Below are 27490 nucleotides of genomic sequence, written 5' to 3' on the forward strand. Positions count from 1 at the left end.
CTCTCTCCCTCCCTCTCCCCTCTTCCACCATGATAAGAGCTTTGAAGGTCCACTAGTATCCAACAGCGAAGGCTCCATTAATTTCCAACATTAATGCCACCATAATCGATCGAAGCTAACAGCAACGCCCTCAATTGATGCCGATGCCAACTCCGGCCACCCTTTATCGTTGTCGATGCCTACCTCTCTCTTTCTCCCTCCCTCTCCTTCTCCCTCTCCCCCTATCCCCGTCCCTCTTTCTCCCCTTCATCTTCTCTCCCCACCCCCAGTTCTCCTAGGTAGCGTTAGGATTTTCTCTCCCTCTCCCTCTCTTCCTCGCTCTCCTTCTCCCTCTCCCGTTCACCGTGGGCCCCCTCCCTCTCCCTCCCTCCCTCTCTCCTCACTCTCTTCCTTCCTCTCCTCCCTCTCCCCCCTCTCCCTCTCCCTACTTCGACTCACATCAGATCAGTATAGTACGTACCCGTACTGTCCCGAACCGACAGCTGGCTGGTACGGACCTCAATACCAATTCAACAAACCTTGTTAGAAGTAATCAATCTGAAAAATATTATCCAAGAGGTGAAGTGGAACTTGAGAGTGAATATGATTTATTCTCAAAACAAATGGCTAAACACATTAAGATAGTATGAGAGAAGCACTTGCACAAGAAAATCAAGTTCATTAAAAAATGATTTTTGCCCCTTAAAATGAAAGAACAAGGTGCAAACTTACATTTAGAGAGTGCTAATTACAGAAGAAAAGGAATAGCAAGAATCAAAATAGAACTTGGAAGTAGAATCTAGAAGTCAGGGTTCGCCGAACCACATTGGATCAGACAATTTGGTCCATACCAAACTGAACCGCCCAAGAACCAGGACAGTTCAGCCAGTCGAGATGATTCGATCCTTAAAAACCTTCCGAGCCCCCCACCCTTTCTATCTCTCTCACGTTCTCTCTCCCCTCTTCCACCATAATAGAAGCTTTGAAGCTCCACTAGTACCCAACGGCAAAGCCTCCATCAATTCCCAACATTAATGCCACCACAATTGATTGAAGTTAACATCAACGCCCTCAATTGATGCCGATGTCGATGCCGACTCCGGCGCCCTGGATCATTGTCGATGCGTACCTCTCTCTTTCTCCCTCCCTCTTCTTCTCCCTCTCCCCCCTCTCCCCGTCCCTCTTTCTCCCCTTCATCTTCTCTCCCCACCCCTAGTTCTCCTAGGTAGGGTTAGGGTTTTCTCTGCCTCCCCCATTCACCGTGGGCCCCCTTCCCTCTCCCTCTCTCCTAACTCTCTTCCTTCTCCCTCTCCCTCTCCCTACTTCGACTCACATTAGATCAGTATAGTACGTACCCATATCGTACCGAACCGATAGCTGGCTGGTCAGGATCTCAATACCAGTTCAATGAACCTTGCTAGAAGTAATCGATCTGAAAAACATTATCTAAGAGGTGAAGTGGAACTTGAGAGTGAATATGATCTATTCTCAAAACAAATGGCTAAACACATTAAGATAGTATGAGAGAAGCACTCGCACAAGAAAATCAAATAGTGGAATGCAAGGGTCCTTTGGGTGGTCAATCATAAAAGGTTGTGCTTTGAAAGATGGTGAAATTAGAATCTTGGAGGACTTTGAAGGTTATAAATTGTAAAAAAAGAAATGCTACAAAGATTTAGAGGAGTTGATAATCTCACAAAAAATTGAACTTAAGGAGGGGGAGAAAACGATACCATATTATCAACATGAGGAAGAGGAAATATAGGGTTGGATGATGTAAGACGCAAAGATAACAATATGTGAAAAATCAATGATCTGTAAGCAAAGAATCCCCTTGTGATGTTACAAACTTGTGGGCATTCTCCATCAAAGATCTATGTCCATATAGCTGATGAAGATCAACAGGTGATCATCTTAGAATAACACAGGAAAAAGAAAACATCTATCTCTTTATGCATTCAAGTGCTGCAAATAAGAATCTGCTGCAACCCCAAAAGGAAAAAATACAAAAAGCACAACTACTAACATAATTTTACGGGTTATAGATTGAAAAGAAAACAAATACCATTAGCCAAAAAAAAGGAAGTTCAAGTATGGGAAATAAAAAGTATTGTACACATTATAAAATTCTATGCACTCTAGACGTCTACATGGCTACAATTAACATAAGGTATGGTGCACACAAGCTCTCACCTGGTTGCGATACACAGCATAACCAAGCAAAAAGTACACCAGCAAGAAAGGTAATATTAATGGTGCCAGCACCGAACAAGTGAATCCAAGTAGTCCGAACAAGAGAACTCTTGGCACCTCAGTGTGATAAGGAAATGTTGGAACAGAAGCTGGGTCATCCTTCCCCCCAAATACATATTTCTTAAAGAAGTTCCAGACAAGGGAGAAGAGTTGCATTACTTCGGAAGACAAGCTTGCCCAACCTGAAGTCAGAACATAAGTGATGAAAAAGGTGGCCTGCATCCATCAAGAGGCAGATAAGTCTTTGATCAATAACTATATACAATATCAAGAAAATCGGAAAAAAAAACTTTCATGTCAACATGAAGTATAGCTGCACCAGAAAAAAATAAACAGAATAGAAGTATGAGCATCAAAAGGATCAAATTCAAAGTCATCTATCATAAGTCTCATGCAGTCAAAGAGGAAAACACTAGAGATATAAATTCCTTTCTTAATAAGGAGTAGATAATAAAGAATGATGTAGTAATATATAAGGGGTATCTTTATAAGTCAGGCTCCATATCTTAGTTATTTCAACATCCAGAATAACAATTACCTGCCTTGGTACAGCTTTAGCAAGCTGCGTAGGAATTTCCTTTGGACTAGATATGACATTCAGCTGACTGATGACAGATCCAGACAAAACATTGACAAAGAATACATTCCAGATGGTGAAGTACAAGACTTTCAAACATGCACTATTTTTCCTTCCACTATGAGAAGTAGGTCCTTCCAAGGCAGAAAATAGCATCATTGTAGGGGGGACAATATAAAGAAATAACTGTAAAATGACACTAGGGAGGTATCCTGTTACTAGTTGGCTTACAAAGGTCCTGCAGAAGCAAATATGAGAAGTCATTTGTAAGATGCTTGCTGCCCAGAGAAACTATATGGTAAGGATATTCTAGAAAAAAGACAGTAAAAACACTAGTTAAACAGACAAAGTAAAAAATAAAAAATGAAAATGAAAAAGCAGCAGTTGATTTGCAGCAAAAAGAAAAAAGATTAGGCATTTTTTGCTTCAAGCCTGCCCAAGGCATAAGCCATGAATATGAGCATACTTTGTGGGAGAAATATTGTTCGGCTGAGCCATGAATATCGGCATACTTTGTGGGAGAAATGTCGGTAGGTTGACAGTCAATCACAAAAATATGTTCAATGCCTCAATCTATTTATAGAGCCTTCTCAACTCAAGTTGTGAACTGCGACACCATCTTGCTAAGGAGATTAAGGTTGTGTTATTGTGCATGGACAGAAAAATGAAAGTGGACCAGATAACATCCGACCAAATCCATTTTCGTATCTGAATCTATCCAGATATTGATAGAAATTTGAGTATCCGACCAATATCTATATCCATATTCATATCTATATTCGTCAAACGGATATAGACAAAACCCCATCTGTATCCAAATATCTAATTCTATTTGTAACCCTGTTTAATTTTATATAGCACTCATAAACTTCTTAAGAAAAATAGATGACCACATTAACATGCTATTAACTTGATTTTCCATCCACTTAGTAATATCCTTGATTTTGTGGTTATAAAGTTTAATTTTTCGACTTATATCCATATTTGTATCCATATTCTCAGTATCCAATTTATATCCGTATCTAATTAAAATAAATATGGATATGAATTTTTGCATCCGACTAACATCATCCGTATCTATATTCGCCAAATAGAACAATTATAGACATGGATATACTGATATCCAATCCGTATCCAATCTGGTTTCAGCTTGACTCAAGTCGGTGATATATAATCACCATGATCCACATCAATGATCATTCAATCAAAATATAAATTCTCATTGTACATTTTTATGAGGTCCAATGTCTATTTTCAGAAACATAGCCTTCTAGAGAAGCACTATTTAGAAATTTGGCTGCCTTTGGTAACCTAGGCAAAACCGTCTAAACAATGTTGCCGAAAGCAGTTCCCTAGGTGTCAAACGGACACTAGGTGCTTAATTTGGCCAAGTTGCATAGGTCAAGCCTGCTTAAGCCCTGTTGCTTTAAGGTTTTCTTTTCCCTCTTTCTTTTCCTCTTTAAAGCCCATGTGGGAAATAAAAGAGGGCAGTGCAGGCCACTACCAACCTTGTAGCAACTAGTAGGCTTATCAGCAGCTACCGATAAGTCAACCAGCAGCCTCGAGTAGCAACAATGCTTGCAGTGGCCAACACTAGTGGCAAGTTTGTCTATAATTTATGTCTTCTTCTTCCTTAGATCAATCTTCATCTTGTTCTTCTCTTTCTAGTTATGCTTTCTCTTTTTCTTCTACTCCTTACCCATTCTTCATCTGACCATTCTTTTTTCCTTTTTATATAACTTTTCCGTTTTGTTCTTCTTGCTAGCCCTTGTTTAGCTCGCCTCCTCCTTCATGATTGTTGGTTGTGGCCCTGAATCCTACTCGCTACTGATTTCTACCCTTCTCTTGCTTCTTGCTAAGTGTTGGCTATGTTCTACAACCTGTTGGTTGTTGTAATGGAAACAACATTGTTGCTACTCTCTTCTAGCAGATTTTAGTCTTCGAACATTTTAAGTATGAAAAATAGGTCTCATGATGCCAATATTAGAAAAAAAGGATTACATATATGATATGCACATGTTTATTTATGCACATGATTGAAGGTATTTACAATAAAAGCTTGGAAGGCATCCGTCACTAAGTAGCAGCCTAGACCACCTAGGGGGTCCACCACTTGGCCTCCCCTGGGTAGTTTCACAACTTTGCACCTAAATGCCTGCCTTAACATTCTGTTTAGGGAGGATCGAATCAATTAATAATTGCTATTGGGTGTGGCCATGTTGGTAGTTATTGTTGACCTACTACATCTTATATGTTATACGTTATTGGTTGAATTACAATTACTTTTAAGTTCTCTCCTTATATTTGTTATCTTTTATAGTTTATTAGTTTTGTTCCACCTTGACCTCTACATACCAACCTAGGACCTAGGTGCCAAGTCGCTCCCTATCCACTCATCTACTGCTTACAGTCTTCTAAAACAATATAGAGAAGTAATGGAAATTATTAACATGTTATCATAGAGTAATTGTCATTCATAAACTCTCTATAATGGGGTTAAAAGCCACTCAATTTTAAAGCCTTTTTAAATAAATAACGCCTACATTCTTTATCACAGGACTGAAGTTTACAGAAAATGATTGAAGTTAACTTGCAAGGAACTCAATCCTCTCTCTAATGGCCATAAAGCTTTACATTTGTGTCCATCATTTCCCAAATCAAGGAGTGAGGTGAAATCCATAAATGATCCATTGCAATCCCCAAGAATCAAGTTTTCATGAAGCATAAAGACAAATCATTCAGCAACTAGATAAAATGATATAAGTTGTGCTTCCTTAATAACTCCTTAAGTTATCTACAGTTTATATGAACATAGGAAAGTGTTAATGGAAAGTAGCGGACATAATATTAAAAAAGAAATGGGGAAAGAACAAAAGAAACAAGCTTGCATTAAAATAGCATATCTCTTAGTAGGGACAAGAGGTGAAGAAAAGCTAATAAAACCCACCTTGCATATTTGGAATAAGGAGCCTTCTCAGTGTTATGGCTACATCAAGAAAATCAAAATTCATATACATGACATATGGATTATGGATTAATTTTCCTTGACAGTCATGATGGATAACTTGTCCTACAATATTTTAAGATAAACTTGTAGCACTTTCTTGATTGTGAAGATCAAACACAACAGCATATAAATGAAAAAAGAATTCCATTATATATAAATCAAGATAAAGAAAGACATCATTAAGGAAAAACAAACAGAAGATTGGAGAAAGAAGAGTTACATTTTCACCACCTCCTGATAAACATGTTGATTTACTCACTAAATTTTGATTTGAAGGATCAAAAAGGAGTATGAATTACCAATAAGTTTCTTTCATCACAATATAATGTTAGATACCATCCTTTTTCTATACCAACAGAGAATATGGTCATACCATTTTCCATACATGAAAATTTGAAGTACTTTATTCAAATAGTGCTCATTTTATAAATATTAGAAAATGTTTGACATAGGTAGTTATCCCTCATGTCTTACTTTCCAAGATTTTTTAGCTGTAGCTGCAGTTATTGGATCCTAGCAAATTGTTGTCGTGAATTAAAAATAGTTTCATTTTCCCAACAATATGCATCAAATGCCTCCAAGCTCTGAAGTGTTGACAAATGCAGTTGAGTATACAACTTGTGGTACTTGCGTTAATTTAGTCTATGAGATATTCTGATAAGAGGGAACAATGCACTCATTAAATGTCTGGAGAGGACAAGCCTGCATGATTTTTCAACTTCAGAACATTTATGACTATTGAAATACTTGGCTTGGTTGATTATATTCACAGCCTAAAAAGGCAATGTATAACAGAAGAAAAGATTAAGCTACTTGATTTTTAATTAAATTCAAAGGACACAGGAAGCCTTTCCATATAAAGTTCGTTTACTATTCAGTCACATGATAGGCACCGGCTGCTAGAACTCAAATATTAAGAACCAGAGCCGTACGAAGATTGCATACTCATAAAAATAGAAAAATGATATGATACTTACTTCTTCAATATACCTTTTAAAAAAGGGAACTTCTGCTGCAATTGATCTAGTTGAGATAATCCTTGCACAAATGTGACTGGGACTAGAAACAAAAACATAAAAACAATGCTAGCCAGAAGAGTTCCAATCCGACGAATCCAAAGCTGTCTATATGGTAGCCAAAGATTTGACCAATACACATCATGTGGATCTGGAGCCAAATCAGTGACCCACAACATCGGATTTGATGCTTGAAGAACTTGTGAAGCAACACTTGCAGCATACCGAGTTCTGAAAAAAACAAAAGCAGCAGCACATTCCTGCACCGAAGATTCAAAAAACAATAACATGCAATTGCAGTATTTTTTCCAATTAAAATATCACGTGTAATAACCTCATCTGAGTTAATCTGTGCAAACAAAAGCAAAACCCAGTGTTTTCCATTAAGTAATAGTCTAATTACATGTGCATACATGTAAATGTTCGTGTGGAGATACATAAACTGCGTGCTGTCTGATCCAAGAAAATGCTTTTCTTCAAATGTGACATCTTAAGATTTTGAAGCTTCAACCTATTTAAGTTACTCCATTCCTATACACATTATCTCGCCAAAAAAAAAAAAACTGATTTTGTGCTTTTTTGTTGGCGGACTATAAGAAGTTGAACTTGCTAGAAAAAGAACAAGAAACTTTTACAGGAATTTCCATCTCACTTTGGACAGCAGCCTGAATATATTAACTCATGAAGATATATATTAAAGGGCAAAAAGTCAATAAGCACTGATTATATATGTTAATCATGCTATACCGAATCCTAAGGTCTGGTTGGATACTGAAAGTGCAAGGCCACATTTACCTTATCACCAGATGAAAGTTTCTGGTGAGAAAGGACATGCTGGGGAGAATTTGGAGGGTTTTTCTGGCCTCCAATCCTTCACAATCCTGAATTTTCCAGGATAATGTGATCTACTAAAAAGGTGATTTATTTTATCCCAAAAAAGTAAGTACAAGGGAATCAAAGCTTCCCCAATCCCTCTCTTCCATGCAATTCATCTAGCATCAAAATCCCGTCTGCTCATAGATTATCTTGAATACGCAATCCCAATGACAAAACAGCTTCATAATGCTAAAATAGACGATGATTTAGATGTCCTTCAGGAAAATAGATATTCATATTCCATCTATATCCAGAAACAAGCCATTTGAAAACAAGGTCTGCCAAACCGGTACCGGTAAGTATACCAGTGGCCTACCAGACCGGTTCGTACCGGTGCCGAACCGGTCTGCTGCCCAACATGTGGGCATGCACCCGCGCGGGTTTAATGAGGGCTCACGATCCCCGAGCCCCACAACATCGCCCCCCCCCCCCCGAATCATGCACTCAGACGGATGAATTATGGAAGCAAAATGGCTCTTGATTCAAACTCAAATGAAGATAAACAAAGGACAAATGCTGAAATGTAAATCTAGTGGGGCATAACAAGGCATCCGCACTAGCCCAATCTACTAAGGGTTTGTAGGAAATCCCTAATAGCCCAATCTAGCAAGAAGAGAATGATCCCCTTGCTAACCTAATCTAGCGAGAACCTGATGTAGTTCCTCCTAGCCTAAGCCCTAGGGCCAAGAAATGCTGAACCGGCCTGTACCGGCCGGCTCAGCCTGTACCGAACCGGTACCGGCTCTGACCGATCTGGTTCGGTGTTAAAAATCGGTACTAGCCCGTACCGGCCCGTACCGGTCGGTATTGGCCCAGTACCGGCCCGTACCGGTTCCAAATTTTTTTGGAGAGCTTTTAGATGCGTGAACCAAGTTGAACTAGTGGTACCGATTCTGTACCAGTCCGGACCAATACCAACGCCCACCGGTACGTCGGTACGGCGTACCCTGCCTAGGACCGACCCTCACAAGAGGACACTCACACAACTCTGAACTCTTCTCTGAAAATACTTAGCACTGCAGCCCCTCAAAGCTATTTATAGGCTACAGAGCTGGGTGGGATAAGGATGGCTGGCCGCCTAGGATAAGGCTAGATCTGAACTGCCACCTAAATTCTGTTGGATTGTGTTGTAGCTGGCGCATCCAACCAGCGTGGCTGAGGGCGCCCAGATTTGAATTTCGAAAGTTTGTTGTGCACCCTTGGCTGTGATTTGAATGGTTCAAACCTCGGCTGGTTGGATAGAATTAGTTCTATCCTTTCGCTGATGTGGTCCACTTTGGCCTGGCTCGTGCGCTGACCTGTGCACGATCTGCTGATTCTACTGAGGTGGTTGCGCACGTGGGCATTGAAGTGGTCTAATGTGCATGGGCTACTAGTGAAATCTATTGAAGTGGCCTGTGCATGGACTGGTGTGGCAAGTCCCTCGTGCATGTTACAACCCGGCTGGTCGACACACGCAAACAAGGGCATAAATCCAATGCGCTCGGCCCTCTATAGTGCTGACCGACACGTGCACATGGATGCTAGGACGAGTCCAGTGCGCGGGCCCTTGCTGTGATGACTAGTTCGCGCGCATGGACGTTGGGTCAAGTCCAGCACGCGTGGGTCCTCGTTGTGCTGGCGCGTGCAGATGCTTGGTGGATTCCATGCGCACGGGTCTTCTGCTACCTGGCTTGGCTCTCATAGGCGCACGGATGAGCGCTTGCGCAGGTATTGCATGCTGCCCTCGCACGCGGCTTGGGGCTGCGCTCGAGTGCTTGCTGCGTGCGGCCCAGGCAGGCCAGGCCTGCTAGTGCGGATGCGTTGGTCGCTAACCCGTGGCCTGGACAAGTACGCGAGCGTGTGCGCGGGCGGCTGGACGGGCGCGCAGAGGCTGGTCCCACACGCTGCTACTGGCGCCCCTACTATTGCACCTAGGCGCTGTGCATAGCCCGATCGCGGCCCTCTCCGCCACTATTCTTGCGAGTCAGCCAAGGGTTGGCCACCCTCCAATTGCATCAGCTGCCCAAATCTGGCACCTGGGCCAGCAATCTGGTCCATGGGTCCTTGCGACGCAGGAGCCTCACTTGGTCCGGCGCCTCGGCATGGAAGTCTACGTAGGTCCTAAATAGGTTCCCCATGCACGCGGGCAAGCAGACGTGGTTCCTCACGCGCGGGCGCATGTACCAATGAGAACTGGTCCTGTTCGCATCGATACAAGCCCGGTACCAATAGCGTACCGGTGGAAACCAGTCCGCTTCGCATCGGTACACCTCTGTACCGCTCGGTTCCGGCCCCAAAGAAGTCGAAACCATTTTTCACCACCGTTTTCCACCACCGTACCATACCAGTCCGGTATGGGCCAATTCAGCATACCATGCTTGAAAGGCAAGGAAACTTAACAAAATAAGTAATAAACCAATGCTATATATATGAAAAGAAAGCAGCAATGAGACCAAAACTTCTGGCATCTATATAATAACTCAAAGATTTGTCTCAAATTTGTACCTACCTACAATAAAATCCTCCTTCATTTTCCTAATATCTTTCTCAGAACTTCATCCAAATTCTCTTAGAAAGCATGTGCTTCTTTCAAACATTCTTACTGCTCCAAATCCCAGGACTATCTTTGTTCTTCAAGCATGTTATCACCACAATAACTACTATCTTTGTTCTTCAAGCATGTTATCACCACTATAACTACTATCTTTGTCCTTCAAGCAAGTTATCACAATACCATATCATGTGTCAATCACTCACAGGTTTTTTCTTTTAATATTGCAATACCTAACTTCCATTAGTCACAAATTTCTAAGTCTTTTGCCACTACAGCAAAGGTTGATGAAGAGAACAGATTACGCAAATAGAAGTCTACAGAACATGATTTCATACAGCAGATACATGAGAAAAAGCAACCAGTCATACTATATAACACACAAAATATATTTATGCATCAAGAGAGCAAAGAAATTCCAGCTCATAATGTAAGTATAACCTTCTCTTCTGTATTAGAATGTGAATGGCCAAGATCAGTTTTCTTCACACTGAGATCAGATTCATTACGATATAACTGGAAAGTATTCGACGTTCCCCCACAAAGTCTGCATCTATATATATGAGGTCGATGTCTCTGGTCAAAATCAGTATCTTTCAAGTGTACAAACTTTTTGTAAACCTTCTCTGCATTTGTCTGCAAATTACAGAATCAATCATCATTGACAGAGATAGAGTCAGATGTATTGCATGCATCCATGCAATGATATTAATTGATTCTTAATTTAGTTATTCACAAATTTGTATCATATTTGATGCTAGAAAAAATCCAGTCCAAGAAAAAGAAAATAGTAAGCAAAACATATTTCGGTGCAAAAGTCTGTACTCATAAAATACAACCCAAAAACCTAAAGCTAGTTTGATACATGATAGTCTTCCTTTGAAAAGGATCCACAGTGCACCCTGCAAGATGGTACAGAATTTCTAAAGAAAAAAGAATACTCTAGTGTGTTAACCACAAAAAAAGATCAAAATACATCCTTGAAAGTTGCATCCATCCACATCAGATACCGATATTGTCTAGTGCCATATCAAAAGAACATGCAAATATTTAAAAATTTGACTAGATTTTTGCATATTTGTTTTTCAGCAGCACTGCAAAGCTGTTTGGCTGTCTGTGCATTTTTCTAAAACATAGAACCATAGAAAATGGTTCTAATGGGTTTTATGAAATAAAGGAAACCTGTTTTTCATAAAGTCATTTTTCAGGTTTTATTATTTTTCCAGTTTTGGCAAAACGATTTTTATGGAAAGCAACCAAACAATCACTTTTGTAAAACTCAATTTATTTTTAAAAAAACAAAAAAATTGTTTCAGTCAAACTTGTCGACCAAACATCCCCTAACCTCAGCTTAACTGTCTTCTGGATTGTCGATGCTCATAAATCTAAAACTGTGCGGATGAAAAATTATAGTTCCTATCATTCCTCATAATATTCAAGTCTAAATAAATATTGCATAGTGGAATTCTAGTAATCAGCTAAATACATGAATAAATGATGCACACACCTCCGTACACCTAATATGAGCACAAAAAAAGAGTGTGGAATCAAAAAGTCGAGGGATAAAAGTCAAACAATCTATATCACATGTACTTTGTGCTAAATTCAGTTTGCTAGCAAAGTTATGTCTAGGTGCAACATTAGATTAAACAAAGTAAAATTAATTCTTCTATAATGGATTTAGTTCATTCTCAAACAGAATATTGATAAAACTGTTATATCTTGTTGCAAGTTATTTGCTGTGCCCTACAGAAGCATCTATCAAAACTGTTGCAAGTTATTTGCTGTTCCCAAAAGCAAGTGTCAAACTCTACCCTTATATTCACAATCAAAAGTCTTCTAACTCAAACAACTCTAAAGTTTTTGATTTCACCTAATTAAATATTCTAGAACCATCATTTCCTTCCTATCAAAGATCCTAATTTTTTTCCATGACAATTACAACTGTTAAAAGCACATCAGAAGACATTATGTTGACCTATGTGGAAGGTGTCAAGTTAAATAGTTGGAACAAGGATTGATGGTTATGGCTATGCTAAAGATTTACTAAAAGCAAGTTTGATATGACAAGGCTAATCTCTTTAAGAAAATTTCCAGCATTATGTCCCCAAAGTACAGGAAGAAGCACCTAAATCAACTGAGACTTAACTATGTAAGAGAGATTTTAGGACAGAAGATTCATTAACTTCATTGAGTGACAAAATTTCAAATTCTCCATACCCATGTTCTTCTAACTGTATCAAGTTAAACGCTAAAAGCCATCAGGCGGTAAAGCAAAACATGGAATCACGGAAAAGATAATGAATCCCCTCTTCATGCTCTTCGACCAAGAGTCTGCACATATCTTTACTATGAAACCTTTCGTCTGAGACTGGTTCAGCTTTTAAAGACCAGGCAACAAACACTTATAGATATGACTCTCAGGAAAGTTAAAATTTACTGAAAGAATGCATAAGAATCCATCCAATTCTAAATTTCTTATTTGACATACCACTAAAACCACGACCATGCAGCATACAGAAGAGCAAAATAAGCTTGGTAAGAATGATTCTGAACTTCTGTCCATGAAATTTCACCACATATTACTAATAGAGAGCAAATCATATTAATTTCTTTTTAAAAAAAATAAACATGGTTTGCAGTCTTAGCACCGGACCTATACTAATACCCCACTAGTAATACCCATACCGAGTGTCAGTACGGTACCCACCTCAGTATGTAGTACAGGGGGATGTGCTATGTTTCGGTACCCTACCAGTACAATATGGTATGCCCCATACTGAGCAGTACCGTCCTTTGCAGCAAACCATGAAAAGAAGTACTACAAAAGGTCTTCATATAGGATCAAACACTAACATATCTCAACAACTAATCTTCAGTGTGAAATCTTCCTACATATCAACAAAAGAAATATTGAACTCCATACATACTCAAAAAGAAAACCAAATCATCCAGCAACGAAAAAACTTATGACACTTTATGTAAAATAATTAACCACTAGATGTGAACTGTTGCGCACCATAATTTTTTGAATTTTCCCAACCCGATATACCATTTGGTGTGATAAATAACTTGATCCATGATACTTTGTGAAGAAATTCTTGACAGCAACAGTGAATGGTTCTTCAGTTGACTTTGGGATACCACGAACAAGAACTGTAAAATGACTGGGATTGGGAGGTGATCGAGTAAAATAGACCAGCCTCATTCCAGCAATACTCTTATATTCCTAAGTCATGCAGAAATCATTGTTAGAGATACCATGTAACTTGCTAAAGAACTTCAATTTTAGAAAGCAAGTGCAGACTTTGAAGAATTTGGGTAACAGGAAGCAAGTTCTTACATAGTAAAGAAGCACGCAAGCTGAAAAAGATACAATATATAATGCAAGGCAGTGGACCCAAAGCCTGCAATTTGTCACAGAAGCCTCTGTTAGTAGTACATGTAAATATGAACTCCAAAACTGAGATGAAAAATAACTAGTTCACATTCATTATCATTCCACCATGTTCCTTTTTTGTCAACAGGAATGAATATATATATATATACACACACACACACACACACAAATATCTCCTAAATTATAGCATAAAAAATAATGGCACATCTATACCAGGATTTGAAACCAACATAACATCTCTAAAGAATGTTTGCATTTCATCGCTTACTAATTATCTGCATCATCTTTTTTGCAGTTAATCATGTCACAAGTCATGATATTTTGTTTTAAGTAATCCAAGATATAGGAGATAATAAGCTGTGCAAATAGCATGGCTGACCTTCTAGCATAGTATAATTAGCAGGTAGTCAACCTAATAGTGTGAAAAACCCAGCCTGATTAACATGCACATCTGTGAATCCCTTCAACTCTCAAGGACCATTAATTAGCAGGGCACTGAGATCTAGGGCGTTAACTATATTACAAGACGTTCTACATATACTATATATTTAATGCTTTCAATCCATATTCAAGAATCAGAAAGATCAACAGAAACATAACACTCAGCAATAAAAGGACACAAGGACAAGGCAGAGACTGGAAAAAATTGTGAAAGACAAGAGCCAAAAAAAAATAAAAAACTTCTTTCACATTTTGTTCAGATATACACATTGAAACCAAATTTTATTTTTAGCTGCAGGCCATCCAACACCTACTTGATTAATGTAATAACAAATACAAACTATTCAAACAATCTCTTTTCTTTCAAATGTAAAGCTTTTAAGTTGTTGTCTAATCGGTTGGTAAAACCGAGGTATGCCATACCGTACTAAATCGGACAGTACGGGGCATATCGTACCATGCCATACCAATTCAGTATCAGTACGCCGTACAGAGGGCGTACCGACACTTGGTACGCTGAACTAGCCCCCGTACCGAGCATACTGACACAGTAACAGGATGGCACTAGTACGGGGCCTGGTACCGAGACGATGTACCTTGGTAAAAACAAATGAAATCATGCATAGCTAAGTGCAAGTTTGCAAGAAACTGAAACACGTCTGCTGATTGTAATCTGAAATAGAATTTTTCAGCACATCTTAAAAAGAAACAAAACTCACATTTAAATGATGTGCACATATTTCATTGTACATACTTTAATAGAAATATTGGCAACACAAAATGCTAAATTACTAATGCTGCATGTCACTTGTGCAAGATAAATACGAAGCATCCATTATACCCTATGACTTGATGAATCAAGAATGACTGGTCTTGAAGATCTGTACTTTAGCAACCAACGTAAAAAGTTTTTAACTTACCACTGTGATCTCATCTTCACATTTCCAATGGTAAATGCATCTAAAGATTCCGAGGGAATGTGTGCATGATGCTGCATATCTTGTCCAAAATAATTCAACGGGAGTATTCCAAATACACACACAACAGCAGCAATGGAAAATATACGGATACTGTGGAGTAACATTTATACCAAGAGTGAGTTAATAGGCAGGCATAAATATTATATATATAAAAAAAAAAACTGGAACTATGACACCTACATATGAATTATGATAGGAAAACATGAAATAACAATAATTGCTAGTTCAAACCAAGAACATGATATAAAAGCTAAAAAAAGGCTAGTACATATTTGATAACATCTAATCAAAATAACATGACGTATAAACAAATAAAGGTTGAGGCTAGGACAATGGAAACACTAATATGAGATATTATGAATTACTAGCAAGAATATAATCTTATGAGTTTAAACTGCGAACTTTGCCAATTGAAATTTCTCAATGCATGGGCCCATCCCCTTCCAAACTCATTAATATTTGCTAATAAGACAAATATAGACTTCCTAATTTTCCATATCTCTCACCTCACCTCCTTTAACTTGCTCTGGAAATAAACCAAGCTTAGTTTGCACCGCCCAGATCTGGTCCAAGTATGAGAAAGTCCCTAGCATAAGCACAAAATACACATTTAACTCGTGCAAGCACAAATTGGGACGTCAATTTGATAGGCCCAAGCATAAACCTAACCTAAGAGTAGGGGTGCCACTCGGGCAAGTCCAGTTGGGTTAGAAGCCAACCCAAACAACCTAGTATAAAATACCGTCAACCTAAAACCTAACTAGCCTTACCTAAGAACCTGATGCCCATAAATCGGAGCCCAACAAGAGCTCAATATTATAAGCTTAGGTTCATAATTGGGTTATTACAAGTTAAGGTGGATCGAGTCAATTTGGGTTGACTAGTGGCAAGGAAGATGACCATCAATAGCATTCACAATAATAATGGAAAGCAAGACACCAAAAAACCCTAGAATAAAGAGAACAGAAAAAAAATCTAGAGCAAGTTAGAGAGAGAGAGAATAGAGAATCCCAGGATGGGAGGAGTAGAGGTTAGCTGTGGTTGGGTTCATTAAGGCGGTGCAAGTAAACCTTAATTTTGGTCATTGATGGTTGCAAGTAAACCTTAATATTGACTCTTAAGTCAAACAACCTTAAAAGGTTAGAGGGAGAAGGAGACAAGAGAGAGAAGACAAGGATAGAGATAGAGAGAGGGAGAGATGACAAATGCTGGGAAGACCTCCCTTGGAGGAGGAGACTAGGGACCGGCTAAGTCAAGCATGATAAGCAATCAAGGCCACCAAGTCAGCATTGAGCAGAGGTTGACCATGGTGGATAAAGATGCTGAATACAGAGATGGAGCTTGCCAAAGCTAAGGACAAGTAAACGCTCAACGGCAAAGTTAGGAGGAGTGTGGAGGGCTGGATGGAGGCTGGAGACAAATTGAAGGGGTGGGACATCAAAAGATATAAGACAAGTGGAGAGGGCTTAGTATTCTGTAATCGCAAAGTTCCATTTCATCAACTATAAACAAAACATGCATTTTTTATTCTCAAGTTCAAGTTGGGTAACGTTGCCTGAGACCTCAGCTTGAGCTCAACTCAAATTTGGTTGGGTTGGACATTGCCAATCCAACCTCAGCCTTACTTGCTGCTAAACCCACCCAAGCCTGTCTAAAGTTTGATTGGGCTAGGATTGGCCCTCCCAAGTTACAACCCTGCTTAATAGTTCTTTGTTGTTCCTTGCCCATGCATTTCTGTCATTTGTTGCTCATACAAATGCTGATCTTTCAACCTTTACCCGTGTCTTACATTGGTAAGAAGGGACAAAGAAAGTAATAAAGGCATTATTTTTGACACACTAATGGCAGCAATAAACAAGTTTAAAACAACAATAATTAGTGATAGCAACAACAAGCTAGAGGCACAGAGATGACTAGCAGTAGTGGCTGGACAAGGAGTAATGAATACTGTACACCTGGTGGCTATAGCAATAAAATCAAAATTAAAGTAAAATTGGTATTAAGGAAAGACTCAAGACTGTGCAAGGGACCTAAAAATCAATAGAAGCAAAACAGAGTGAGATCTAATGCAATTCGAACAAAGAAGCTGATATAAGACCCACTCAATATTGATGAAAAATTACTCGGTGTGGCCATTTTTAAAACTAGCAACAAGTAAATGAAGTTTAAAGGTGTCTTTTCTGTGTTATATAATCAAGACAAAACTTTGTAAACAGCAAAATGCCCTTAATGGTTTATGGTTTAGAATATTAAGAATCACAAAAGAGTGCATGAAAGAGATGAGAATATTGGAGCAAATGTGCTGTAAAGGGAAAGGATAGGTGAGACAAGGGAATACTAGGATAATGGATAAGTATAAAAGTTATATGAGGACAAAATGGTGAAGCACCAAATAAAAGGCATGAGGATGTCTAACAAAGATATAAGGAAGCTCCAGAAAGCTGAGCATATCAGATTTGTGTCACAAGGTTACAAGATACAGAAGTATCTACAAAAAGAAAACATGTGAATAAAGTAACCCCAAAAAAGAAATGACTGGCAGGGGAAAAAAACTAAGCCAACCCTAAAATTATCGGCAAAGTCTTGATGGTTATGGCTATAAGGTTGGCAGCTGAACTGATTAAAATCAAAATAAAAACGCATAGCATTAACCAGGAAGCTTTAGTCCAAAACACTCAGCTATTTATTTGCAATGCTTCTTCACTTTCTTCCACAGCAACTTACCTAAAGAAAAATCTCATACCTTATAACAGAAACATATAACCTACTTAATAAGATGTCACAACCCAATCATACATTTTCCTTTGACCATGAGTGGTAAAAATAATGAAACTATTGTATGCCTTCCAACAAATGTAGATCCACATGAAGGGGCTGGAAGTGTTAATTATGGTCAGGATAGTACACCTACTGAAACTGAAGGAGATATAAGGCACTTTTATTTTAAAACACAAGTTATATAACATATCTAAAGGGTGGACCTACTGGATCCAATATGATGCAACAAAAATGTACAAAAATTTTATGCCTAACCCTCAATCTTTTGTTAACATATAAAGAAACAAAATCACATTTCCATTATTTGCAGCGATCCACACAACCTCCCTATTAAATTCCACATTGAGATTGACAAATTAAAAAAGCATGATGCTAGAGATTCAGATAGCACTAAAAGTCTCACTGAAGTAAAACTCCAAAGCCATGTTCTTCAAGTGGCACTCTAATCTATACAGGCCCCTTCAAAATCTCTTTTAGATCTCTCATCCTGCAATAAGCCATAAAGTTTAGCTTCGATAAATTAATCATTGATTAGGCTTTGAAAATTTTCTCCTGCTAGTGAACCCAAATCTATAGCAACTCCAACTTTATGTTCTTCCAACTTTTTTCTCCTCGCAATGCTAAGTGTGACTGCATTGACTGATCTTGAAATAGGAAATAAACCCCCCACCATAAGATGTCTCACTTCTACCCGTTGCATACCTCAAGTCATAAGACCACCATCAAGCAAACTGACACATTCAACTCAAGGCCTAATTGTGGCTATCTCCAGAAATACGCCTATAGTCTGATACAATGTAACAATTCAAGAGATTTTATTTTCTCAAAGTACATAGAATAGCTAGTTCTCTCCTGTGGATCGGAAATTGGAAAGAGATTGTATTTACAGAAACACAACTTAGAATTAGTTTCCCATCAAAATATCATGAGCCTTTACTGAAATAAATCATCATTTATTTCATTTTCCTTATCCTTCAGCATTTTCCCAATAATGAACATTAGATAGCTGAGATGTAGTATCACTCTGCAGTTAGTGAGTTTCTCAGTACTGTTCGCTGTTACCCACAAAATCATTAAAAAAAATTCTAGATTAAACAAGACATTATCAAGACAAAACATGGCCCCAGGAAGTGCTAAAGAAGAAAAGAACAAATTAAAGCATATTTATATGAAAATAATGGTGCAGCAACCATTAATCATTTAAGGAAATGATGTGCATATCAAACTGGTCAACCACATGGGAGAACACCACCCAAGGTTGAAACTGGAATCTCCTCCACATGGAAGACTGCTGGACCATAGTCAGCTTGCTAGTCAAGGTCAAATGTTGCATTTACGATTCTTGAACAGTTTGTTTTCAGTCATCCAAAGAGAGATACAGAAAAAAATGGTCAAATGTTGCATTTACGATTCTTGAACAGTTTGTTTTCAGTCATCCAAAGAGAGATACAGAAAAAAAGGAAATGCAAAAAGAAGAAACGGTACAGAAACAAAGAAACCATAAGAGAGGAACTAGAAGAGTATATGATTCCCAATCACCTGAAAACAACTAGTCTAAGAAATACAACAGCATCCAACCCAGCAATGGACAGGATCTCCTCTTCTGTATATTGGCAAGCCTTCACTATCCAGCTGGGAGAGGGCACAAATCTCTCCAAACTAAACGAGTCCCGGTACCGGCCGTGCTCTTGAGCAAGCCTCCTTCCAAAGTACACACTAACATTCCCAGGCTGCTTCCTCAGGACAGAATATAGTGACAAGAACAGTGCGCACAGCCCTATGTTGATGCCAGCAGATGTCAGAAGAGCATAGATTTTCATCCCTGTCTTCAGTCAGCGAAATTCCCGTGCATCATCTATACATAAACAACATCAACACCTACAATTGATGCTTCCAATTCATTCCCTTCAAAAAAAAAAAAAAATCCTATCTCTTTAGTACAACAATCATCAAGATGGTCAAAAGTATTGATGAATACCAACTTAAATCGATTCGAATATTCCAAAAATTGCGCCGAAACTAGATTAAATTAAGAAAACTATCTCAACATACTTATAGGGCCAAGAAAATCAAATTCCTGTAACAAATTTCTGCTATTTCGATGCTAATGATATAGAAAATAGTTCGAAAAACAACTGCATTTCAAGTTATCATTAAAAAAAATAAAAGAATAAGAAAACATATGCTTCAATGCAATGGAAACAACCATCCCTGAAACGACTCCAAAGTAGCATTTTTTTCCAAACAAAAAAAAGGACCAGAGAGTTCGATTTAGATTAGAGAGAGACTCAACATACAAGATTTTGATCAGAAAAGAAGTCATAAATTAATACAAAGAATCTGTTCGCACTTCGCTAAAACCGTTCCAAAGTGTAATCTTTTTTTTTCAAGGAACAATATCAGATACTTGGAATCTGGCCATATAGACAAAACTTACCACAAAAACAAAGAATCCCCGTTTTGCCAAACGAAGAGCAGAAGGAAAACCGCAAAGAGAATAAGATCAAAACCCTAAAATCTCCCGATTGCGATAGTAAATCATAATTCAGATTGAAGTATTTTGGAATTGAAATTGGAATTGGGATCGTTCGGAAGGCAGCGGAGGGAGAGATTCCGGCGGATGGTGAGAAATTTAAGAGGAACGAATTACTTTACGGCTCTTTCTCGTGCGAGGGCGGGTTTCGTTACCCAAACGAAGGGGACACGTAGCTGAATACGACTGGCCACCCGCAGCCGCGTTGGCGTCACGAGCGTCGCACGGGGAGGGAGTGGGGAGGGACGGTGGGGTGGGTAGTCTAGTGAGATCCTTGAGAGCGATGTATTATTTTAACCGCCTAAGTGTTCTAAAACCAACCGACTCGGGTTTATTTTATAGGCCGGGCCGGTCTGGGGAATTTGAAGTCATTTGAGTGGAGGAAGAGCCGACCGAATAGGGTTCATTTTATGGACCGGACCGTGATGGACTAGTGGACCGGACCATTCTTGGAACTTAGCCACCTAGGCTGCGTTTAGTAGGACAAATTGGTGAGGGTTATCCCCTAAGTAGGGAGTTAACCCGTCGTTTAAAAATAATGTGATGACTTATTCAAATCAAATAAATTCAATTTCAATATTTTAGCAGAATAAAATTATTTCTAAAAGAGAAAAAGATACTTCTTCCGATAACAATTTATCTTTATTTTCTATAAAAATTATATGAATAGTTTTATTATTATGAATAGAAGCTGTAAATCAGACTTGTACCTAATTTTGCTCTCTTTGGACTTTGGAGGAAAAAATTAGAGCAGCACATTATTTTTATTTTAGCACGTCCATTCTCCAGAGCCGATCATTGTTGTTGTAATCACAAGCAATATAGAAACAAAATTGTAGGAGATTCAAACTCAAAGTGAAGCAACTTGCATTTGAATCAATAAAAGACTATAGGATATAGAATTTTGCTGGTGTCTATATTTTAAATAAAAAATGCAAACAATGTTTTGAGTCTCTACATGTATATTTGTTTATAATAATTATTTAGGATATGTTTGGATATTCTATAGAATTGGATTGCAAGTTTTATAGAAATTATGAGTTGGACATTTCATTAAAAATTATGATCACGTATAAACCAAATATCGCCCAAATTAAATCTATAAAAAAAAACTCAATCCTAAAGGTTGTGAGCTGAGTTGGATTTGCGCAGATTTTTTTTAAAATAAATAGACTAAACAGGCAACCGACTTGATTCCTATAAAATTTTTGAACCAATCATGTAGGACAGATCCTTATGATTTGAAGGCTTATATTGGGATAAAATTAGAAAGATTGAGTACAAGAATGGCTTAGAAGTGGAGTGCACTCCAGTCTAGCTCATTAATACGATATTAAAAAGATGGGCTTATTATAACTCGGGGGAGCTGGCAGCTTTAATTTTTCACACGTCGGAGTGGGAAAGGTCAACCTGGCAACATGGCAAGATCCTCTTTCCCCACCGAAATGGTGGGGCCCTCCGTAGATCACTCCCTTGTCGGCACAACGTTGCTTTCAAATTTTTCAACTTATTTGGACGGCCAAATTGCTAGGCCTACGTTGTTTCCACGGGGCATGCACTAAACTGATTGCGTCCTCATGCAGGACTCGTACGTGGGCCTCTTATATTTTAGTTGCATAGATTTGTATATTTACTGTGGCACACCATAGTTTTTTTTTTTTTTTTGCTAAAGAAAAAGGGGTAGGGGGGGGGGGGGGGGGGAGGAAGGGACAAGCCCACCCCCGCGTAGCAGCCCCCAACTGGGCCCCCGCCCCGCCAGGAGAATGTTCGATGCGGGCAGAAATGGCCGTGTGTTGGGCACCCCGACCGGTTTTACTCATACCCTCCCCACCCGTGGGCCCGGCTCAGCTACTCCTCTGAGCTCTGGCTCGAGTCCCACGTGTGAGTACGTCACACCCGGCACCACCCCGGCTACTAGCGGTTCAAGAGCGGTCCTACACCACAAGTCCAAGCAGTGGCCAAAGTAGTAAGCTCCGGTCCACAATTTAATCGTCGCCGCAACGATTCGAACTTGGGACCTTGTGGTTAGAATTGCTGCCCAGTACCACTAGGCGGCACCTTGGTGGCTCACCATAGTTCTTTGGATTGCTTAATTTGTTCGGTCAAAGGAGCTCGATCTGCACGCTAACAGCACGCTGCATGAGTTGAACATGTCCAATTTTAGGCGCAGGGCCAAGTGATATGTGTACATGCACAATAGATCTAGCTTTCATATGTTTTATTAAAGAGTTGCCACTGGTACTCCAAAATATTCTGTTTTTCGATTTTATTAAGTGCATCCGTACTCGTCAGATATATATGATCTACTCGTCTTAGCAACAACAAGAAGAAGAAGAAGAGGAAGAAGAAAAAGAGCACTTGGACTTTACGTTGCCTTTCAGGACCTTGAATATGATTGAAGCTCCTGTATGGTTCATTGATCATCTATTGAGTAGACTCTTCCAAGGAGTTGGCAAAGTTTGTGGACATCAATGTATGTTTCTAGTTTTGTATTTTTTATGCAATTAACAGAATGTGGATTAGAGCTGTTGTGAAGACCCATGGATCCGGACTGAGCCCATTAACATTAATACATATCCATCATGGAATAGAGTACAACCAAGCCAGCCCAAGCATATAATAGATGGGCACGCAAGACTGGTCTTTGTGATCCCAACATTATCGAAACCTGGACCCAATGGTTTTCCCAAAACCAATTATTTTCTTCCCGCACCATGTTCCCTTTACTGGAATTTATAAATGATGATACTCTGAAGCTATCTCACTGATGAATTGTTTTCAAAGTTTCAAAGAATAAAATGAATTGAGTTGGCTTACCAGATAATGGCTCCCACCTTAGACCCGAGACTTGGAAGCATGCAATCTACTCCAAGTGCTGGCGAGATACGGTGTTCCTTTGTAAAGTTGATCATCGGCGGAGCTTGAGTACAAAAAATGTCAAATTTTATATAGATCTAGACAGAAGTCAGATTAAAAATGACTAGAGTTTAGGCTCGAGGCCTAGCCCATGATCAGCTCTAGTTTCATGCCGAAAATGCATCAGATTTGTGAATGACAAGATCAATCAACTTGCATGGTACGTAGAATGGCAAAAAATTTGCCAAGTGCAAGCTAGCCAATCCCAGACGAAACTCTACTAATCTTCTAATTAAATTAAACTTGAGTTAGGTCTTCTAATTCTTAGCTAAATTTGAGCTATCCGCAAGTAATACTCTCTAGAGCTATGAGGAAAGGTTGATGTATCTCAGGACTTTGTATGCATAATAAAAACTTCTATTTTTTTCAATTATATCTCATTTTGTTAACTAAAATATATTTTTTTATGTAAATTATTTTAGCTATTAAAGATATTTTTCATATATCATCAATAATAAAATATTTAAATACAATATTTGTACTTATTTATTTGTACTTTAGAGCTTAATTGGGTCAAACTACGGCAGACTAGGCTTGGATCAAGCTTGGCCCATTTATCAATCTATCAAGGCTAATTTAAGCCAAATTTCAATCTAAACGTGAGTAGTTTATGACTGGCTCATTAATCTGATAGCTCGATACTAGGCATCTAATCATTGCCCAAATTAGTAACAGCACACATTTTAGGGTCATACTTTTTAGCTGAACTAAGAAAACCCCATGGCCTACATCAGAATCAGCTAGGCCGCCCTTATGAAATCTAAGAAACTTTTATATATGCAAAGTGTTGTTTCCTATTCATCTACCAACCTAAAAAAAAGTATGCATCCATGTGTGGATGTATGTGACTATGTATATTAATTCCTCATAAATATATCTTTAAATTTAAGTAATAGGTATGTATATATATAGAGAGAGAGAGAGTTGGACTTAGCTACACTCGAGTAGATCTCCACTCAGATCTAGTTATATCTATATTGGATAATGAAGATTTTATATCAATAATCCAAGCCATTGAATGTGATCTACTACTTTTAAACTACTTACATATCAAATATCATATGATTTGGAGGCCTTTACTCTATTCATTGTGTGGTCAAAAAAATTGAGCAATCTAAATAAAATTAAATTATATCTATTTTTTGACCATTTAATAGAGAGGCTAAGAATCTCTAAGTCATATGATATTTGGTGTTTAAGCAGCTTAGAAGTAGTAGATTACATCCAACTGCTCGGATCATCATTTCGAATTCCCATTCAATGTAGACCTAACAAGATTTGAGTAAAGATCCACTAAGTGCAACCAAGCCCAACTCAATATATATAGAGCTGGACTTCGATAAACTTGAATGGATTTCTAATCAAACCTGGTCAGGTCTATAATAGATAATAAAGATCCCATATCGATGATCGGAGCTATTGGATGGGATCTACTATAGTTAATTTATTTACTAATGTGGCCAAAATCTGCTCCTCCCATCACGGGTCGAAATGTAGCAAAGATTTTGAAAAGATCCAGATTTCAAATCTTTTCGAATTCTTGGAGGGGTCCATAGATAAAAAAGAAAGTTATGGGAATTCCTTGATATTGGCCCCCAAATTATGACGGATCTAGGCTCCCTCCTCCTTAAAAATAAAGCTATAGGAGGAGGGGAGGAGGAATAGCCATAGGCTCCCAAGCACAGAAAGTTCCTAATGAGAGGCTCTCAAGCTTTCATAGATACAAGCTCTTGTAGCTACCTCTGTGCCCGACTCCTCTTCCATGCCTAGTCCGTGCATCCTTAGTGATCATTATGCGAGTTCCTAGAGACTGGGACCCACAACCTCCCATCAAAATCATGCCGAGCTCCCAAACTAAGCTCTTATGTCGAGCTCCTAGTTTGTGCTCCCAGTCCGTACATCCTTTGTAATGAGGATGCGAGTCCTTGGAAACCGAGATCCGCGACCTCCAACCAGAATCATGCCGAGCTCCCAAGTTAAGCTCCCAAGCGGTGCTCCATTGTCAAGCACTCCAAGCCGAGCTCCCAAGCAGTGCTCCAATGCCAAGCACTCTAGGCTGAGCTCCCATTACGAGCTTTCAGGCCGTGCTCCAAGGTTGTGCTTGAATGCCAAGCATTTCGGGCTAAGTACTTTAGGCCAGACACTCAAGGCCTAACAATCCAAGAATATCACTCTACTCTAATGCTATTCAAGGTTGTGCTTGAATGCCAAGCATTTCGGGCTAAGTACTTTAGGCCAGACACTCAAGGCCTCTCGGGCTAAGTTCCAAAGCATTGGCTGGCTTAAGCATCGGAGGAAGCCCAACCGGAGCTACCTCAACAGGCCTTTCTCTTCTCTTTGTGTGTAGACTCGCGACACTCCATAGCAGTTGGTGTTTCGTCTTCCACCACCATGGATTGAACAGGTTGATTTGCACCATCCACGCCTTAGATCATCAGAGCATGGTCAAGCAGGATTTGGACATCAATAGATTGGCATCGTCTGTGGGGACGGGGACACGTCCCACCTTCTTTCTTTTCCAATTTTGAGCGCCTTTGGCAACGATCTCAACAGTCAGGTACATCCCACTATGACCACTGACAAAAATTCTCTCAAGCATAACATGTTGGGTGAGCTATTTAACGACCCGAGGAGAACCAACCCCTTCAAAGAAGGCTTGATATGCCAACCGACCTCTCCAGATCGAAAATGGCCCAAGCAGAAGGTCGGCCCCTGTGCCGAAGGCTTGACATGTCGGCCAACTTCTTTAGGTCAAAAATGGCCCAAGTGGAAGGCCGACCTCTGCACTGAAAGCTTGGCGTGCCAATTGTCCTCTCTAGTTTGAAAATAACCCAAGCAAAAGGCCGGCCCCCATACCAAAAACTTGGAGTGTTAACCGACCTCTCTAGATCGAAAATAGCCCAAGCAAAAGGCCGGCCCTATGCTGAAGGCTTGGCTTACCAATTGATCTTTCAAGGTCAAAAACAACCCAAGCAGAAGCCCGACCCTCATGCCGAAGGCTTGGCGTACCAACCAACCTCTTCAGGTCAAAAATAGCCCAAGCAGAATGTCATTCCCCATGCCAAAGGTGTGGCGTGCCAACCAATCTCTTCAGGTCGAAAACGACCCAAGCAGAAGGCTAGCCCCTGCTCCAAAGGCATGGCGCACCAACCGACCTCTCTAGGTCAAAAACGGCCCAAGCAGAAGGCCAGCCCCACACAGAAGGATTGGCATGCCAACCAATCTTTTCAGGTCAAAAACATCCCAAGTAGAAGGTCGGCCCCTACGTCGATGGCTTGGCATGCCAACCAACCTCTCTAGGTCGAAAATGGCCCAAGCAAAAGGTCGGCCCCCGCACCGAAGGCTTGGCATGCCACCCGATCTCTTTAGATCGACAACGACCCAAGTAGAAGGCCTGTCCTTGCGCCGAAGGCTTGGCATGCCAACCAACCTCTTAAAATCAAAAATGACTCAAGCACACCAAAGGCTTGGCATGCCAACCATCCTTTTCAGGTCGCAAATGGCCCAAGCGAAGTCAAGGTGACTCAAGGGAGGCTGCAATCCCCATGGAAAGCCCTGTGAAGTTTTCACATTTTATCTCACTCTCGACCCATGACTTTAAGAAGATGGGTGAGGCAAAATGAGCTTGAACCTGTCCATAGTTGGCTAGCTTGACTACTTCCTTCGCCCGAGCTGAAAAGAAGGGCTCATACTCAAAAGTCGGGGGAAGGGCAAGTGATGTGGTTAAAATTTGATCCTCCCATCATAGGTCGACACGTAGCGAGCATTTTGAAAAGATCCAGATTTCAAATCTTTTTGAATCCTTAGTAGGGTCCATAGATGAGAAGAAGATATGGCAATCCCTTGATATTCGCCCCCAAATCATGGTGGATCCAAGCTCCCTCCTCCTTGAAAACAATGCCAGAGGAAGGAGGAAGAGGAGGGGAGGAGTAGCTAAAGACTCCTAAGCATGGGAAGTTCCCAATGAGAGGCTCTTAAGCTTTCATGGCGACAAGCTCTTGTAGCTACCTCTGTGCCTGACTTCTCTTCCACGTCCAATTTGCACATCCTTGGTGATCAGAACGTAAGTCCCTGAAGATTGGGACCCACGACCTCCAACCAGAGCCATGCCTAGCTCCCAATATACGCTCCAAGTCCACGCATCCTTGGTGATTAAGATACGAGTTCCTCGAGATCGGGACATGCGGCCTTTGACCAGAGC

The 27490-nt window shown here is 39.7% G+C and overlaps 1 protein-coding gene across 3 annotated transcripts in view; it reads right to left on the minus strand.

Moving 5' to 3' along the window:
- Positions 1-20508, minus strand: part of LOC103713672 (CSC1-like protein RXW8) — a 30572-nt gene extending 10064 nt beyond the window's left edge. Inside the window, exons 1-9 of one of the 3 annotated variants that reach the window (XM_039114313.1) lie at positions 20491-20508; positions 19380-19745; positions 15003-15152; positions 13585-13648; positions 13261-13470; positions 10683-10877; positions 6794-7092; positions 2771-3047; positions 2173-2448 (exon numbers count right to left, since the gene is read on the minus strand). In XM_039114313.1, the coding sequence (XP_038970241.1) occupies positions 2173-2448; positions 2771-3047; positions 6794-7092; positions 10683-10877; positions 13261-13470; positions 13585-13648; positions 15003-15152; positions 19380-19660 (1752 nt within the window). In that variant the 5' untranslated portion in view covers positions 19661-19745; positions 20491-20508. The other 2 variants (XM_026807186.2, XM_008800678.4) reach the window with 2 other exon arrangements.
- Positions 20509-27490: the final 6982 nt, after the last annotated feature.

The sequence above is a fragment of the Phoenix dactylifera genome, chromosome 16 (assembly GCF_009389715.1).
Source record: "Phoenix dactylifera cultivar Barhee BC4 chromosome 16, palm_55x_up_171113_PBpolish2nd_filt_p, whole genome shotgun sequence".
NCBI classification, from domain to species: Eukaryota; Viridiplantae; Streptophyta; class Magnoliopsida; order Arecales; family Arecaceae; genus Phoenix; species Phoenix dactylifera.